Raw genomic sequence first — 14,408 nt, 5'->3', positions numbered from 1 at the left:
GCACCCTGAGTCCGGGGCTGCTGCTTCCCTGCCTCTCCACACCACATCCTCCCTGAATTCTTTGCTGCCTCCCTGTGGGCCGTGTTCTCTCCTCTCCTCTGCCTGGACCAGGCCTCTGCCTCTGAGAAGCCCTCCTGATTGCCCCTTCCAAGAGCAGTGGCAGAGGGAGGGGCTCCAGGGGAGAACGGGGCCCGGCGAAAGCCTCCACCTGCCCATTCCAAGGCCGGAGATGTCCCTGGGCCCACGGGGAGTGTGTGCCGGGGGCCAGCAGATGAGAGGAGGGCTGTGCCGAGGCCCCTGGGGACATGTGGGGCAGCCCCCCTGCCTGCAGGGAGACCCGCTGGGCACTTAGGCGGCTGCTGTGGGGCCTGATGTGGGAGAGGACGTGGGTCTCAGCTCTGTGGGTGGGTGTCCTGTTGTCTGGGGCAGGCCTGCCCGTGGCTGGACGCTCCCGGTTCCGTCACCCGTAGCCTGACAATGGGACGTGGCCGCTGGCGCCCTGACCGTGTAGGCGGATCCTACGGGGTGGTGCATGCCCACACGGACGCACCCCCGAGAGACCCCCGTGGCAGTCCCTCTAGTGCCCCCAAAACAGTTGGGGTGGCACGGTCAAGCTCTCCGCCAAAGTCTCTGTCCCCAAGCCACCCCCAGTTGGCATGACTCCACGCCCCATGCCCCCTGTGCACACGCGAGGGCTCTGTGCAGAGCGAGGGGACCCCGGGAGTTGGGCTGACACTAGCGTAGCCCTCGGCTTGGTCCTCGCAGCCCCGCGGGGCTGTCCAGACCAATGCACAGCTGGTGCTGGGGGCAGCCCGGTCCCCCACTCGCCACCCCTCGGGGCTGCAGTGGGATGTTCGGGAATCGGCCAAGGGACGCCTGAAGTGCCCCTAGCCAGGGAGCCCCCCATTTCTGTACCCAGTGGCCTAGGGTCTCTGCACGAGGCCATCCAAGTGGGCAGGCCCTCTTCGTCTGTTTGTCCCAAGGGGACAGAGTCTCCGTCTTTGTGGCGCTCTGGGGCTGGTGGAGCCATCACAGGCCTTCCCAGGAGAGCACGACCCCATCCGTGTGCTCCGGTCATCCCCGTGTTGCGGGGAGAGGCACGGAGGAGAGGGTGTGGGTGGATCCAGCCACATCACTGCCTGCCTGTGGGCCTGACCGAGCCTTCACGTCAGGCTCTGAGAGGGCGAGGGGCTGACGGTGTGGGCGCCAGCCTGGTGCCGTGTACCCTGTGGCCTCCTCTGGGGGCACCCCCTCCCTGGGACTGTACCCTGGGGCCTCCTGCCCACGCTGCTGCCATCAGCCTGCACCGCCAGCCTCTGGGGAGGCCCTGCCTGCTCCAGGCTCACATCAGAGGCCCCCAACCCCCCCAGGCTCCTTTCTGCGCGGTGCCCTGGGCACGCAGCCTGGGGGGGGGTGCATGCAGAGAGTGCCTCAGGGCCGTTCCCGGGGCCATTAGAAGCCCTGCTGGGTCCTGGCTGGGCCCGTGGGGGAGGGGCGCGGAGGGAAAGAACAGAGCACAGGGATTTCACTTCCTGATACACTCTGGAGTCCTGCATGGAGGAGGCAGCATGGAGAAGTCCATCCACGGAGCTCCTGAGTTGAATCCAAAGGTGCTTTCAGTCCGTTCAACAAACGTTGGTGTGCTGGGCCTTCAGAGGGAAACCTGCAGACGGGACCCTGCCTGGGAGCCCCTTTCTCTGTCAGGGAGGCAGCAGTGGGCAGCGGTGGGCAGTGGTCTGTGGGGTGGAGCGGGGGCCATGGGCCCCGGTGGGGTGTCAGGAGGGCTCAGGGATATTGGGGGGTGGCAGCCAGTGGGCAGAGGGCGGATGGCCGGGGCTCACCTGGGGGGTGTCCTCCGTCACCCCATTCATCTGTCTCCCTGATGAGAAGGGGTCTGTACGGTGCCGCGTGCGGAACGGGGACCGCGAGCAGATGTGTGCACATCCTGACATCTGTGACCGTGACCTCCTCTGGAGAGGGAGGGGGTCTTAGATGTAGTTCAGTAACAGGAAAGAAAAACGTGAAAAGGAACCTGTGAATGTATTTTGAATTACAGTTTAATTTTTTTTACCCGATGCCTGACCCTGGCTGTTAAGAAACTCATGGACGTTTCTATAGTAATTATCCTGGGTCACTTGTTTGTGTATCCACTAGCTGCGCATGTCGTGGTGGGGCTGGGCCGCAGCCGCAAAGGTGTCCGGGTCCCTGGAGGTCCAACGGGACCTCATACAGAGGCAGGGTCTTTGCAGGTGGGGCGGGGTTCAGCATCTCGAGGGACAGAGGTGATCCTGGATGCCTGGGGGCCCTACGTGCAGTGACAGGTGTCCTCATAAGAGGAGGGGCCACGTGACCACGGAGGCAGAGACTGGAGGTGCGGCCGCCAGTCCAGAGACACCTGGGGCCCCAGCAGCTGGGCAAGGACACAGCCCCCATTGCCCCAGCCCTCCCTGCCCGGGATGACCCCCCGCTTGGCTCAGCTGCATCCCTGCACAGCGCGGTATTCCTGCCCGTGGGCCCATGCCACGGGGCACCATGCCAAGGGGGAGGTTCAGTCTTGTCCTGGAGCTGGGACTGGGGGGGGGGTCCTTGGGTCGGCAGCTTGGGCTCACGGTCCCTGTGGCCTGGGCACCCTCCGTCTGGCTCAGAGCCTCGGTGTCCCCATCAGTGGCTGTGACCTTGTTCCACGCTCCAGGGCCCAGGAGAGAGGGCCAGCTGCACAGCCTGGACCCCTCGGAGGACCCACAGCACCTTGCCCCAAGCACCCCCTCCTCATGTGGGGTGATGGGACCCTTGCCACACGGGGCTTGGAGGGAGTAGTGCCGGGCATAGGCGGGCCAGCAAGAGGACCCGGGCGTCCCCTTTGGGCAGGGTTCCCCCACCCTGGGGACAGCCCTGCAGGAACTGAGGCCACCCCCAGTGGGAGTCTAGTGTCACAGGGGTGTGTGGGCAAGGCAGGGGCACCTGCTCTTCATTCCTTGGGGGGTCTTTGGAACCTTCCTTCAAGGGTGACTTTTGTACGGAGAGAAGCCCCTCCCACAGGGTTTGGGGTGTGGACGTCAAAACCCCGTCTGACCTTGGGCTCGAGGTCGCTGTGACAAGCCCTTTGTTTCTGTGCCTGTGAAGGTCCTATCCTAGGAGGGCGGGCCTCTGAACCGCGCTCTGCCCTCCCACAGCCTCCCTGAAACTCGGGCAGCCGTCCGCCGCTGCGGACAAACGCCTTCACTTAAAATTTTTTTAAATTGCAGTAAAATACACATGAAATTTATCCTCTTAGCCATGTTAAGTGCACAGCTCAGGGACCTTAAGTGGATTCACATTGTTCTGTGGCTGTCCCCACCATCTGTCTCCAGAACATTCCATCTTCCCAAACTGAGACTCTGTCCCCGTGACACACCAACCCCCGTCCCTCCCCCGGCCCCGGTACCCGCCGTCCACTCTCTGTCCCTGTGAATCTGGGGACCCCAGGGACCCCGTGTGAGTGGATCCCACAGGATTTATCCTTCTGCGTCTGGTTCTGTGAGCATCTGAAGTTCCTCCTTTGACATGTAACCTTTGCTGGGCCGCCAGGACTCGAGCACTCACATGGTCCTTATACACTCAGTGGATTAAGGGTCCGGATCCAGCACGGCTCCCATTCTCTGTGGCCCGTGCCTGCCTTCCAGCATCCCGGAATTTCAGCTTAACCCCGGGGTAAGCTGAGGGCCCATGCTCCGGCGTTGGGGGCCCCAAGGGCACCGAGAACAACCCGTGCTATGTGTGCCATGTGCGGGGTTCACATGAAGGGTCCCAAACTTCACCGGGAAATGTCCGGGGTGAAAGGTGCCTCCTGGCAGGCTGGAGAGACCTCACTGGGGATTCATGGTGCTTCCTGAGGGGTTCAAGCACACCCCCGGCCCTCCCGGGGGCACCCACGCCCCGGAGTGCCCTCCTGCTGTCTTGGACCAGGGCCCTGGCTCACCTCCTGCATTCTTTCCTGTTCCCAGGGCACCTGGCCGCTGCAGGTACCGCAGTGATGACCGATAACATTCAGGATGTCCCTCCGGGCTGGCGCTCGCGGCCCCAGCCCCTGGCCAGTGGCACAAGCAGGGCATTGTCCCTCAGGGCACGGAGCTGCCACCACCCTGGGGGCCGGCATGGCCTCTGGGGGGTTGGCATCCTTTGTCCCCTCAGCCCAGCTCCTGCACCCTGACCCAGAACGTGGGTCGGGTCCCTCTTTTCCTGGGCTGCCGCCTGCCAGCTCTTGGGGTCTGCAGCTGTGGGCTCGGTTGGAGGGGTGGTCTCAGCCCTGCAGAGGCCAGACAGGGGCATCAGGCACCGCGGGCCTTTGAGTCCCCCGAGGCCAGGGGCCCTGTCTCAGCATCCCGGAGGCCCCGAGGCCCACCCAGGACAGGGCAGAGTAGACAAGAGTACACTTTGTTGAATGATTTTTTTAAAGATTCTATTGATTTATGTGAGACAATAAGTAAGAGAGAGTAGAGCTCAAGCAGGGGGAAGAGACAGAGAGGAGAAGCAGACACCCCAAGGAGCAGGCAGCCCAATGCGGGGCTGGATCCCAGGTCCCTGAGACCATGACCTGAGCCAAAGTCAGATACTTAACCTCCTGAGCCACCCAGGCGCCCCCTTGTTGAATGATTCTTTCTGAAGCCAGCAGCATGTGTTAAAATCCTTGACCAACTCTGGAGACTTCAGGATACAGCGGGGCTGGGGAAGTACCACGTGTGGCCGTGTGCCAACTGTCCCCCAGCCCTCCAGGGAAAATACTCTGCAGCTTCCCCGGCCCCTGCTGGCTGCCACCCCCAGGCCCGGAGCCCCCGTCTGCGCAGGAGTCTCCCCGGAACCTCTGGGAGCTTGGGGTCCTGACATTTTGGGGGGACGCCCGGGGCCTGACCACAGGAGGGGCTGCCTCCCTCGGGATGGCACCCCCTGCCCCAGGCGGTGGGCAGAGGGGCCCCTGGGCAGCCAGCTCCCGAGCCACGAGGTCCTGGTGCCGGGGTGCCTCCGTGCTCCCTCTCGACACGCCCCTGGCCAGCTGCCCTCTGCCTCGTGGCTGAGCTTGGAGGGACGGTGACGGCCGGTGGTGGCCGGCCACCTGGCAATGAAGGGGTGACACGTGACACTCGCGGCCACGGGGTCTCCGCAGTGCTGGACTGTGTGCCATCGTGGAAGGAACATGGGTTGCCTCCTTCGGCCCCGGGGGCCAGCTGAAGCATGGGTGGCAGGGCAGGCCTGGCACGGCGCTCCGAGCGGGCAGCGGTGCCTCGGTGGGTCCCCTTCATACCCCCGTGGCAGGAGGCAGGAAGCAGGCCAGAGCTCAGGGCTTCCCAGGCCCGTCCTGGCCGCGGAGCCAGGAGGCAGGCGTGCGGGAGGCCCTGGGCAGCGGGGCCCACGGTTCTCCCGCGGGACGTAAAGGAGTGGGGCGTGTGACTCCTGTGTGGCCGGTTCTGTTGCTCGTCGGCCAGCTGGGTAACGGCCCCAGGAGATGTCTGCGTCCTGCCCCCGGCTCCCGTGTGTGGGGGACCTTATGTGGCTTTGTGGATGTGGCTCAGGGAGGACTTTGAGACGGGGTCACCCTGGCTTCTCGGGGGGCCCTTGGCGCCCTCACAGTTGTCGCTAAGAGGGTGGGGGGAGGGGCAGGGGAGGTACCGTCTCAGAGGTCAGAGCGGAGCCGTGCTGCACGGGCCCCCCCACCCCTCCCCGGGGCCCAGCCTCCAGGGACCTGGCCGTGTCTTCTTGTCATCTCCTGTGGCTCCAGGAAGTGTGGAGCCCCCGAGACTTGTTGGGGTCCCGGGACTCGGGTTACAATCCATAATGCACTGGGTGGGGGCCTGGGCGGTGGCACTTTCTGGGGCCCAACAGGCCGCGGGCGGAGAGGGCGCGAGCGCTTGGTGCTTGTCCCAGGCCTGGTGCTGAGTCCCTGCTCAGACGTCCGGCTGCGCTGCTGCCCATGGCCCTGTGAGCAGGCGGCCCAGGGCTCTGGCTCCTATCGATGGGGAAACCGAGGCAGAGGGCTCTGCCCAGGCCACGTGGCCATGGAGGGGCCGTGTGTGGGTGCTTCCTTTGCCCCGTCTGCACCCGGAGATCTGGGGCGGGGCTGGGTAGGCGCCTCCTGGCCTGTGTGGCTTCCTCTTGGCTGAGCCGGGCAGCAGGCCCGCTGGCCGTGGTATGAGTGGGTAGTGGGACTCGAGAGGGGCTCTAGGGTGTGGCTCATGAGCGTGTGGCATGGCACACCCAGCGCCCCTTGCCTGAGCGGTGGTCCGGCCACAGGTGGGCACTCACTCTCTCCATTGTCATTTACCTGTGTCCTGGTGAGATGCAAGTGCCGTCTCGTCCATCCCCCACAAAGGTCTCCCTGTGGCATCTGGCAGGGAGGCCTGGCCAGATCTATTCAACTGCTTTATGGTGGGCTGGGGTCCTGGTTCTCCTTGGTGGAGGCCAGGGGGATTGGACATCCTTCCAAGCGAGTGAGGGTGTCCGCAGAGGTGAGGCAGTGCAGAGCGTCACTGTGCAGGGTCCCTGGAAGGAGGCACTACGTGCCCAAAGACCAGGAGGCTTGATGCAGTCTCAGGAGTGCCCAGGAGGGTTGGGACGGCAGGCACAGCAGTAGGTACAAAGTCCCTGAGGCATGCAGAGCTGGGCATGCTCAGGGAAAGGGGTGGGAGGAGCTGTGTAGTCTGGGCTCACCGTGGTGTCATGCTGGGGGATGACGCTGGGGGCTCCCCTGGCTGCTGCGGGGGTGGGTTGTGGGGGCCCAGGGTGGAGCCTGATGGACAGGATGCAGAGAGGGGTTGGCTGGGATCTGGCTCTTGGGGGCTCTGGGATGCAGAGGGCGAGCCGATTAGCCTTCACAGTGAGGGAGGCATTGGGGGCAGGTTTTGGCCAGAGCTGCTGGGGTGAAGCATGTGTCCTGAGAAATTGGGGCTGAGCCAGTGGGGGGGGTGCAGGGAGCTTCTTGGTGGGCACAGGGTGGGCGTGTGGGGGTGGGCTGAAAGTCTGGGGCAGCAGGATCTCGGGCTGGGGAGAGGGCTGGGGGTCTGTGTCACGGGCCTGGGGACTTTCTCCACATCTGTGTGTGCAGCCACACTGTGTGCCCTGCTGTCTAGTTTTTAAGGACCTGCTGAGAGGGTGCATGGAGCCCCTGGGCCCCCTGGATGACTCCCCCAGACTTGCCTCTCCCCCAAGCAGGAGGAGGGCTGGGGGGTTGGCCCTGTGACATCTAGGGATGTGGGGGGCATCCTCCATGCCTCTGGCCCCTGGTGACCACCAGTCTTCTTCCTGATCTGTCTCTGTGGCATCCCATTAAGGGAACCACATAGCACGTGGCCTGTGAGCGTGGCTCCTTGGTGCCAGGCTGTAAGGTCCGTCCTGCTGTCACGGGGGTCAGAACTGGTCCTCCACGGCTGGCCGGCAGCACCCCGCTGTGTGCACCTGCTCCTTGGTGTGTGGGCTCTGGGCCCGGGCGGTGGCATGGCCGGGGTGGACGGGGCCTGGTCCTGCGGGGCAGGGGTGGTGGGGAACCCCTCTCCCCAGGCCCAGCCTGTGTTGGTGGGGGCAGGACGGGCAGGCTGGCCCCCGGAGCTGACCGCCGTGTCCTCCTGCCCCACAGCTTCCTCATCGTCCTCGTCTGCCTCATCTTCAGCGTGCTGTCCACCATCGAGCAGTATGTCGCCCTGGCCACAGGGACCCTCTTCTGGATGGTATGTAGCAGCTCGAGGGGCTGTCCCAGCCGCTGGGGCTCTGGTCTCCCGGACGAGTGGGCCATGGGGGGGAGTGAACAGCTCCCGGCCTTCCCCGCCTACGCGATAACCGTGTCCTGGTGTCCGCTCTGCTGCTCAGCAGCTGTGGGCAATGGGAAATTGGAGGTGCAGGGACCCCCACCCTGACTCCTGTATTTGCCAGGATGTGACAGTCAGTCTGGGATGGGAGGAGCCTGGGACTGGGGGTCTGGGAGGGCTTCCTAGAGGAAGGGGCTTCTGAGCTGGGCTGGGAAGGGAGGACAGGAGGAGCTGTGGGCACAGCTAGCCATACCTGCACTGTGGCCCTGAGTCTGGGCGACTGCTGACCTGGGCTGTGACCACACTGACCCCACGGGTGTCTCATCCCGCCCCCGGCCTCTGCCCAGAATGCCCCGGCCACCTGGCTGGCTCCGTCCACTGACCTGTGTCTTCCCACCCTAACTCGAGGTGCCATTGTCACTGTAAACCAGATGTCCAGATGCACACGGATCTGCTCGGAGACGCTCCTGTCCTGTGGCAGGTCTGACCTCCAGGGCCGTGTGGCTTCGATGGTCTGAATGGCCTTAATTGTTTGCTCCTCGCAGTGACCACCGCCACCCCCCGCCCACCTAGCTTGCAGGACAGACCGGATGGCATCTGACGGGTGCCTCCGGGGACGTGATGTCCGTCAGGGTGAGGTCTTCCCGTCCACGACCACGGCGTCTGCCAGGAGGGCCTTAGGGCTTCGTGATGTGGGTCTAAGATGGTCGCTGGGAAGCCTATTCCTGGTAATGGTGGTCCTTCCTGCCAGTGGCCGCCGCAGACGGGGCTCACTCTTCCATCGTGTTTTCTGGAGTTCCCTCCGCCCTCCCCCATCTCCCTCTCCCCCTTCCCCCTCCTCGCTCTGTCTCTCGCCCTCTCTCCCCCACCTCTGTCTTCCTTCTCCCCGCCCCCGTCTCCCCCTCCTCTCCCTCTCCCTCTCCCTCTCTGCATCCCTGAAAGCCACTGAAGGTTGTCCCCCTGCTCAGCCTGGGGCTTGACTGCATTTGGTCGTTGCTGGCAGTGTTGGAACTCTGGTCCCGCAGAGTTTTCTGGATGTGGGCTCAGCGAGGGGTAGTGAGGCGGCGAGGGCTGCCGGGCAGGCCAGGCTTTACGGGGTGGGTGGGCTCCTCGTACTGCGGGCTCGGGCTGGTGGGATGCGCGTGTGCTCTTGGTTGGGGGAGCCCTTCGAGTCCGAGGCGAAGGTGTTGACTTGGACAGCTGTCTCGTGTCCTTGGAGATGGTGGTGATGGCAGATGTCCGGCTGTGGATCCTCTCACTGTCCCACGCACTGTTCCTGTGGTCCTACCAGATTGGGCTTTTCTATAAAAGCAGGGACACGCTTCCTGCCGAGAAGCAGGTTGGTGAGAGGGACAGCCTTTTGGGTGATACCTCCCTCTCCCCGTCCAGGTCCTCTGGACCTGGGGCTGCAGCGCCCTGGAGATGGCTGGCCGCTCCTGCATCCGGCGGTGTGTCAGCTGCCGTGTCCTAGAGACAGATGTCCCCGAGGCCCTGCCCTGGTGGGCCCTGGTGCTGGCCGGCGTGTGGGGGGTCCGTCTCCCCTGCAGCTGAGGGGTGGGCCATGCTTCTCGCCAGCCGGCACCTGCTTTCCCAGGGTGGGGATGGTCCTTCCAGCCCGCCAGCCGGCTGGGGAGGAGCTGGTGGGGAGCAGGGAACATGGGAGGGGTCTCTTCAGGTTGTCCCATGGCCCTCCAAGCCCCAGCCTGGCCCCACAGAGCATGTCCACTGTGTGGGCTGCTGATGAGTCCCCCCCTCTCCGCATGTCCGAGGGGACTGAGCTCCTTACCCGCCGGAAGCCAAGGCTTCGGGGCAGTGGCTGGACTCCAGGGCGACCCTCCTACTGGACAGAAGTGCTGCTGGGCTCAGGGGCCCGGAGAGAGACTGGGGTCTGGGACCCGGGCCTGCCAGCCCCGGTCCCTGTGCGAGCGTCCTGGGGCCGCCGAAGCAAAGCTGCACAGCCATGTGTCTCAGGGAGCATTTATCTCCCACCACCCTGGAGGCTGAAGTCGGAGATCAGGGGCCAGGACCCCCTCGTGTGGAGGGAGGGAGCCCTCCGGCGTCTCCCCTTACAAGGACACAGATCCCACACATCCGACCCCATGGCAGCGATCTCATGTTACCTTAATCACCCCCTTAACAACCCCCTCTCCAAATAGAGTCCCGTTCTGAGCTGCTGGGGGTTGAGACTCCAAATGTGAATTTGGGGGGCACACAGCTTAGCCCATAAGGCCCCCCTGAGTGGCTTAGGTCAGTTACTCCAGTACCGGGAGTTTCGCTCTCAGGTTTTAAGAGGCTCTGACAACATGGAGTTTCCGCGTTGACGTAAGGCGCGCCGGATGCCCCCACATGCCGCGGGCTGTGTGCACCGAGGGTCCTGCGCTCCGGCAGCCACTTACCCCGTCCTGCGCAGCTCAGGCAGGGCCCACTGGTGCCGCTGGGAGGGTGGGGCTGAGCTACTGAAGCCCCTGGGCCCAGCCGGTTGGGACCCTCCCAGACATGGCCTGCGCCCCGATGTGTCGGTGGGTGTGTTCCCTGCGCTGGGCACGGAAGCCAGACTGGCAGAGGGATTATCTCTACGACAGCCGCAGCATGGGGGCAGACTCTGGTGTGGCCCGGCCTCCACTCTCCTCTTGCTGGCCGGAGCACCTCCCTCCCAGACGAGGCTTCTCAAATTCAGAGCTCATGGTTGATGTCACGGCCTACAGCTGCCCAGAGCTCCTGAGGGAGGCAGCGGAGGGCGCCAGGCACATCTGGGCAGCCCCCATCCCACTCCCCCAGCATCCCAGTAGCTCCCCCCGCATCCCAGCAGCTCCCCCTGCATCCCAGCAGCTCCCCCCGCATCCAAGCAGCTCCCCCAGCAGCTCCCCCAGCATCCCAGCAGCTCCCCCAGCATCCCAGCAGCTCCACCAGCATCCCAGCAGCTCGCCCCGCATCCCAGCAGCTCCCCCCCAGCATGCCGACTGCCCCCATCCTGGCCACCCCCTCCATCCGCACATCCCCTCCATCCCAACAGACCACCCCCCAGCATCTCAGACGCCACGCCTCCCTGGCCACCTCCTATCTACCTCCATCTCTCAGGCGCCCTTTCTGCTAAGCCCTTGGTCACAGCATTTCTGAGGCCTGCATGCCACCTGGTGGCCATTGTCTGAACTACAGGCACAGTTCCCCAAGCTGAGGATGGGGGCTCAGCTTGCGCTGGGGAGGGGAAAAGCGTGCGGCTTGGGTCCTGTACCCTTTCCTCTGGGACCAGGATGGGTGTGCCAGCGAACAGCTCCCCTACCCCAAGCAGAGAGCCCACTCCTACTGTGTCCCACCTTCCTTCCACCTCTTGGAGGACCGAGAACCTGTGCGGCCTCTTGTCCCCCACCCTCCTGTCCCACCACGGGCCCTCTCCTCCAGGCAGCCTTCTTTGGTTGGGGTGGGCAGTGCTCTCTAAAACAAATCTGACCCTTCCCCAAGCTCCCCATTGCGATGAACTTGGCCTCTCCCTCTGGGCCCCCCAAATGCTGCACATTCAGGCACCCTTGTCCCCATAGCTTTGTCCTCCTCTCTCTCTACCTCACTATCTCCCTCCACCCCAGTGCACTGTTTGCTGACCCTTGGACACTCCCCACCGCCTCAGGACCTTTGCACATGCTCTGCCCGTGGCCTGCCAGTTCTTCGGCATGTCACATGACTGACCTCTCATCTAGTTCTGGGCCTCAGCTTGGCGGTCACTACTTCTGAACCTGCCATCTGGGGGTTCCCCATTCCTCCCTCCCAGGATACCTGCTCTTTCCCAGCAGTGTGGGCATGCGGTGGCGGGGAGGAGGGGGGCTCTGTGGGGGGTTAGAGCTTTCCATTGTTGTGGGCTGAGGACAGGCACCCAGCAATTCCACGGACCCCACATGCCCAACATTGTGCCTCCAGGATTTGAACTTCCCACCTTTGAGCCCCTATGCCCAGAGCTGCCCCCACAGGACACCCCAAGACCTCAGCTTCCCCCCCACACTCACAAATTAGAGGGGGTGGTCAGGACAGCCTCAGACTGAGCCCTCTGGTGGCCTTGCTGGGTTTCCAAGGACTTCCCAGCTCAGTGGCTGGACGGAGCCGGATCTTCGAGGGGGCTTGAGTGGCTGTGTCCGGCTGCCACTGGAGAGTCATGGCCATGGGGGGTGGTGGGCACTGGGGATACAGCAGCGGGGAATGAGACCGCCCGGCCCCAGCCTCCAGGGGCAGATATGAGTTATGTCCTGTGGTGGGGCCAGGAAGGAAGTGCAAGGTGAAGAGGGGACCGGGGTGGGAGAAGAGGGGACCAGGGTGGGATGTGTCTGCCAAGATGCTGAGGGCTTCTCCGAGGAGGGGAGAGGAGCAGGGGATGTGGGCAGGGCCTGGGGGTGGCCGGGACAGGCGGGGATCCTTCCCGTAGCTCACAGTCTCCAGGGTGGGCCGGGCAAGCACAGGTTCCCCTGGGAAGTCAGGGGGACTTCCTGGGGAGGTGTCAGACCCCAGGCAGAGGGAGACCCGTTGGGAGCATGGGGGGCGGGCTTAGGGAGCCGTGTTGGCAGCCCTGGGTGCAGGCGGGCACAGAGTGGGGCTGTGGGCCACCAGGTGGCGCTGCTGTCCACGGGATGCGGGCGCGGCTGGCCCGGGCCCAGAGCGCAAGCGGGAGCCAGACCGCAGCCGGGATCCCGGGAGGGGCTGAGCGTGGGCTCCGAGCGAGGGGCTCCGGGAGCAGCCTGATGTATAAATGGTGGAAAAAAGTCACTACGAGCTGTGCTTTCCCAAAGAACCCATATTTCTGCCTTTCCTTTCATACGCTCGGCGTTTATGGAGCGGAGAGCCGTTATCTGGCTGGAGCGAGGGAGCCCCGGGGCGGCCTCCGAGGGATTAAGCGTTCTGCTGAACCAGGCGGATTCGGTGCGCCTGCAAAAGACATTTTGGGAGGCATCTCCTCTCTGCTGCGGGTCTGGCTCTGGGAGCGGCCCACGTGGGGCCTCAGCCTGGTTTGCAGCTTCCTCGGCAAAGGGCTCCCAGTGCGGTGTGGGCGTGCACACACGGCCTGCTGCACACGTGTGTGTGCGTGGAGCGCACAGTGCCCTGCGTGTGCGTGTGGCCGCGTGCATGCGTGTGCGTGTGTCGTGCTTCCCACCTGTGTCTGGGTCTGCGTGGCCCGAGAGCAGGCTCCGGGCGGGCGGGTGGCAGGGCAACGCGGCAGGCCCAGGTGAGGCGCTGGGCTCCGACTCCCTTGTTTCTCAGGCCCCACACAGACTCTCACTCCAAAAAGCACAACACAAACACGGAGTATTCCGTGCCTCCTGGTGCCGAGCATACCAGGGAATTGTCCCGCGATGCTGTGGTTAAAAACCCCGTGAGCCGCGGCCCGGAGGCCTGGGGGATGAGGTCATCGCTCGCGGCTTCCTCCCTCGCTGCCGAGGCTCCCTCAGCCCGCGGCGGTGACCCGGCCCTCCTGCCAGCTGGCTTACCCCCCGGGGTTCCTGCTTCCCCAGACCCTCCCCGCCCTGCGAGCCTCAGTTTCCTAGCTGCACCAGGAGACTCCCCTCCAGGACTCTCAGCCCCCTTGACAGCCTTCGATGGGTCCCCGTATCCTGGAATGAGGTCCAGGCTCTGTCCCCGGCCCCCAGCCCCGTGCATCCACAGCTCCGGCCCCACAGACACGCATGTTTCCAGCCTCAGCCCTCCACACTCTTCCCATGCCAGCAGGGACAGCTGGGCTGACTTCAGGGCCCCCGGCCCCCGTGGAGTCTGCAGTGCATGCCCTCTGCTGTGTCCTTCCCTGGCACGGAGGGAACGCGACTCACAGAGCTCAAGTCACTCGTGGCCCCGGAGTGCCACTAACAAGCCCCGAGGTCTTATTTTCTAGGGGGCTACCTCCCACCCAGAGCGCTCTTCTCGCTCTGCCCTCACCTCCCTGCTCGGGAACCGCTTCCGCGTCCAGCAAAGCCCCACTCCGGTACGCCGGCTTCCGGGACACCTCTCTGCCAGCCCCGTGGCGTCCCCTGCTTCCTGCGCTGGACCTCAGGATCCTCCGGAAAGCCCTCCTCTCTGGGCTTTGGAACCTCGAGCTCCTTTGTCTCTGTCTGCAGCACACGGGAGCCACCCAGGAAGGCTTGGGTCTCCCCGCCCGGCTCTTCTCTGCTGCTGTCTCAGAATGGGGGCCACCACCACCACCCCCCACCCTGGTTGGGACGTCTGCCGTGCGTGTTCAGCCGGCAAACATTTGTTAAGCACCTACTGTGTGGTGGGGATAGGTGTGAGAGAGGCATGGCTCTCTGGGGCAGGACCCAGGCTTCGTGTCTGCAGCCTGCAGAGCCCTGCCTGAGGGGGACCAGCGCCCCAGTGCGAGGGAGGAACTGACCCCCCGGTCTCCAGGGTGGGAAGGCGGCGGCCTGCATACCCTGTGTGTCTGTATGCTTCTGCACATGCGTTCTGCTAGGGTCACCGCTGGGCGTTCGGGTCGTTCCTCACAGGGTGGGGGCTCTCGGCTGACCCCGTGCAGCTGAACTTCCACGGGCCGACCAGAGCCTTGCTGCTTGCCACAGAAGCTCTAAGAGCTGAAGAAGAGCCTCGAACAGCTGCGATCTGCACTCTGGGTGTTTCTGTGCCTGTAAAATGCAGAAGGGTAGGGGAGTTTTT

General features: G+C 64.4%; 1 protein-coding gene across 1 annotated transcript in view; it reads left to right on the top strand.

Annotated features, from left to right (window-relative positions):
• Positions 1-14,408, top strand: part of KCNQ1 (potassium voltage-gated channel subfamily Q member 1) — a 342,106-nt gene that overhangs the window by 35,628 nt on the left and 292,070 nt on the right. Inside the window, exon 3 of the mRNA XM_002920138.4 lies at positions 7,604-7,694. Within this exon, the coding sequence (XP_002920184.3) occupies positions 7,604-7,694 (91 nt within the window). The remainder of the gene's footprint in view (positions 1-7,603; positions 7,695-14,408) is intronic.

The sequence above is a fragment of the Ailuropoda melanoleuca genome, chromosome 16, assembly GCF_002007445.2.
Source record: "Ailuropoda melanoleuca isolate Jingjing chromosome 16, ASM200744v2, whole genome shotgun sequence".
NCBI classification, from domain to species: Eukaryota; Metazoa; Chordata; class Mammalia; order Carnivora; family Ursidae; genus Ailuropoda; species Ailuropoda melanoleuca.
Note: the sequence above shows the minus strand (reverse complement) of the source record. Positions and strands in the feature narration are given on the sequence as shown.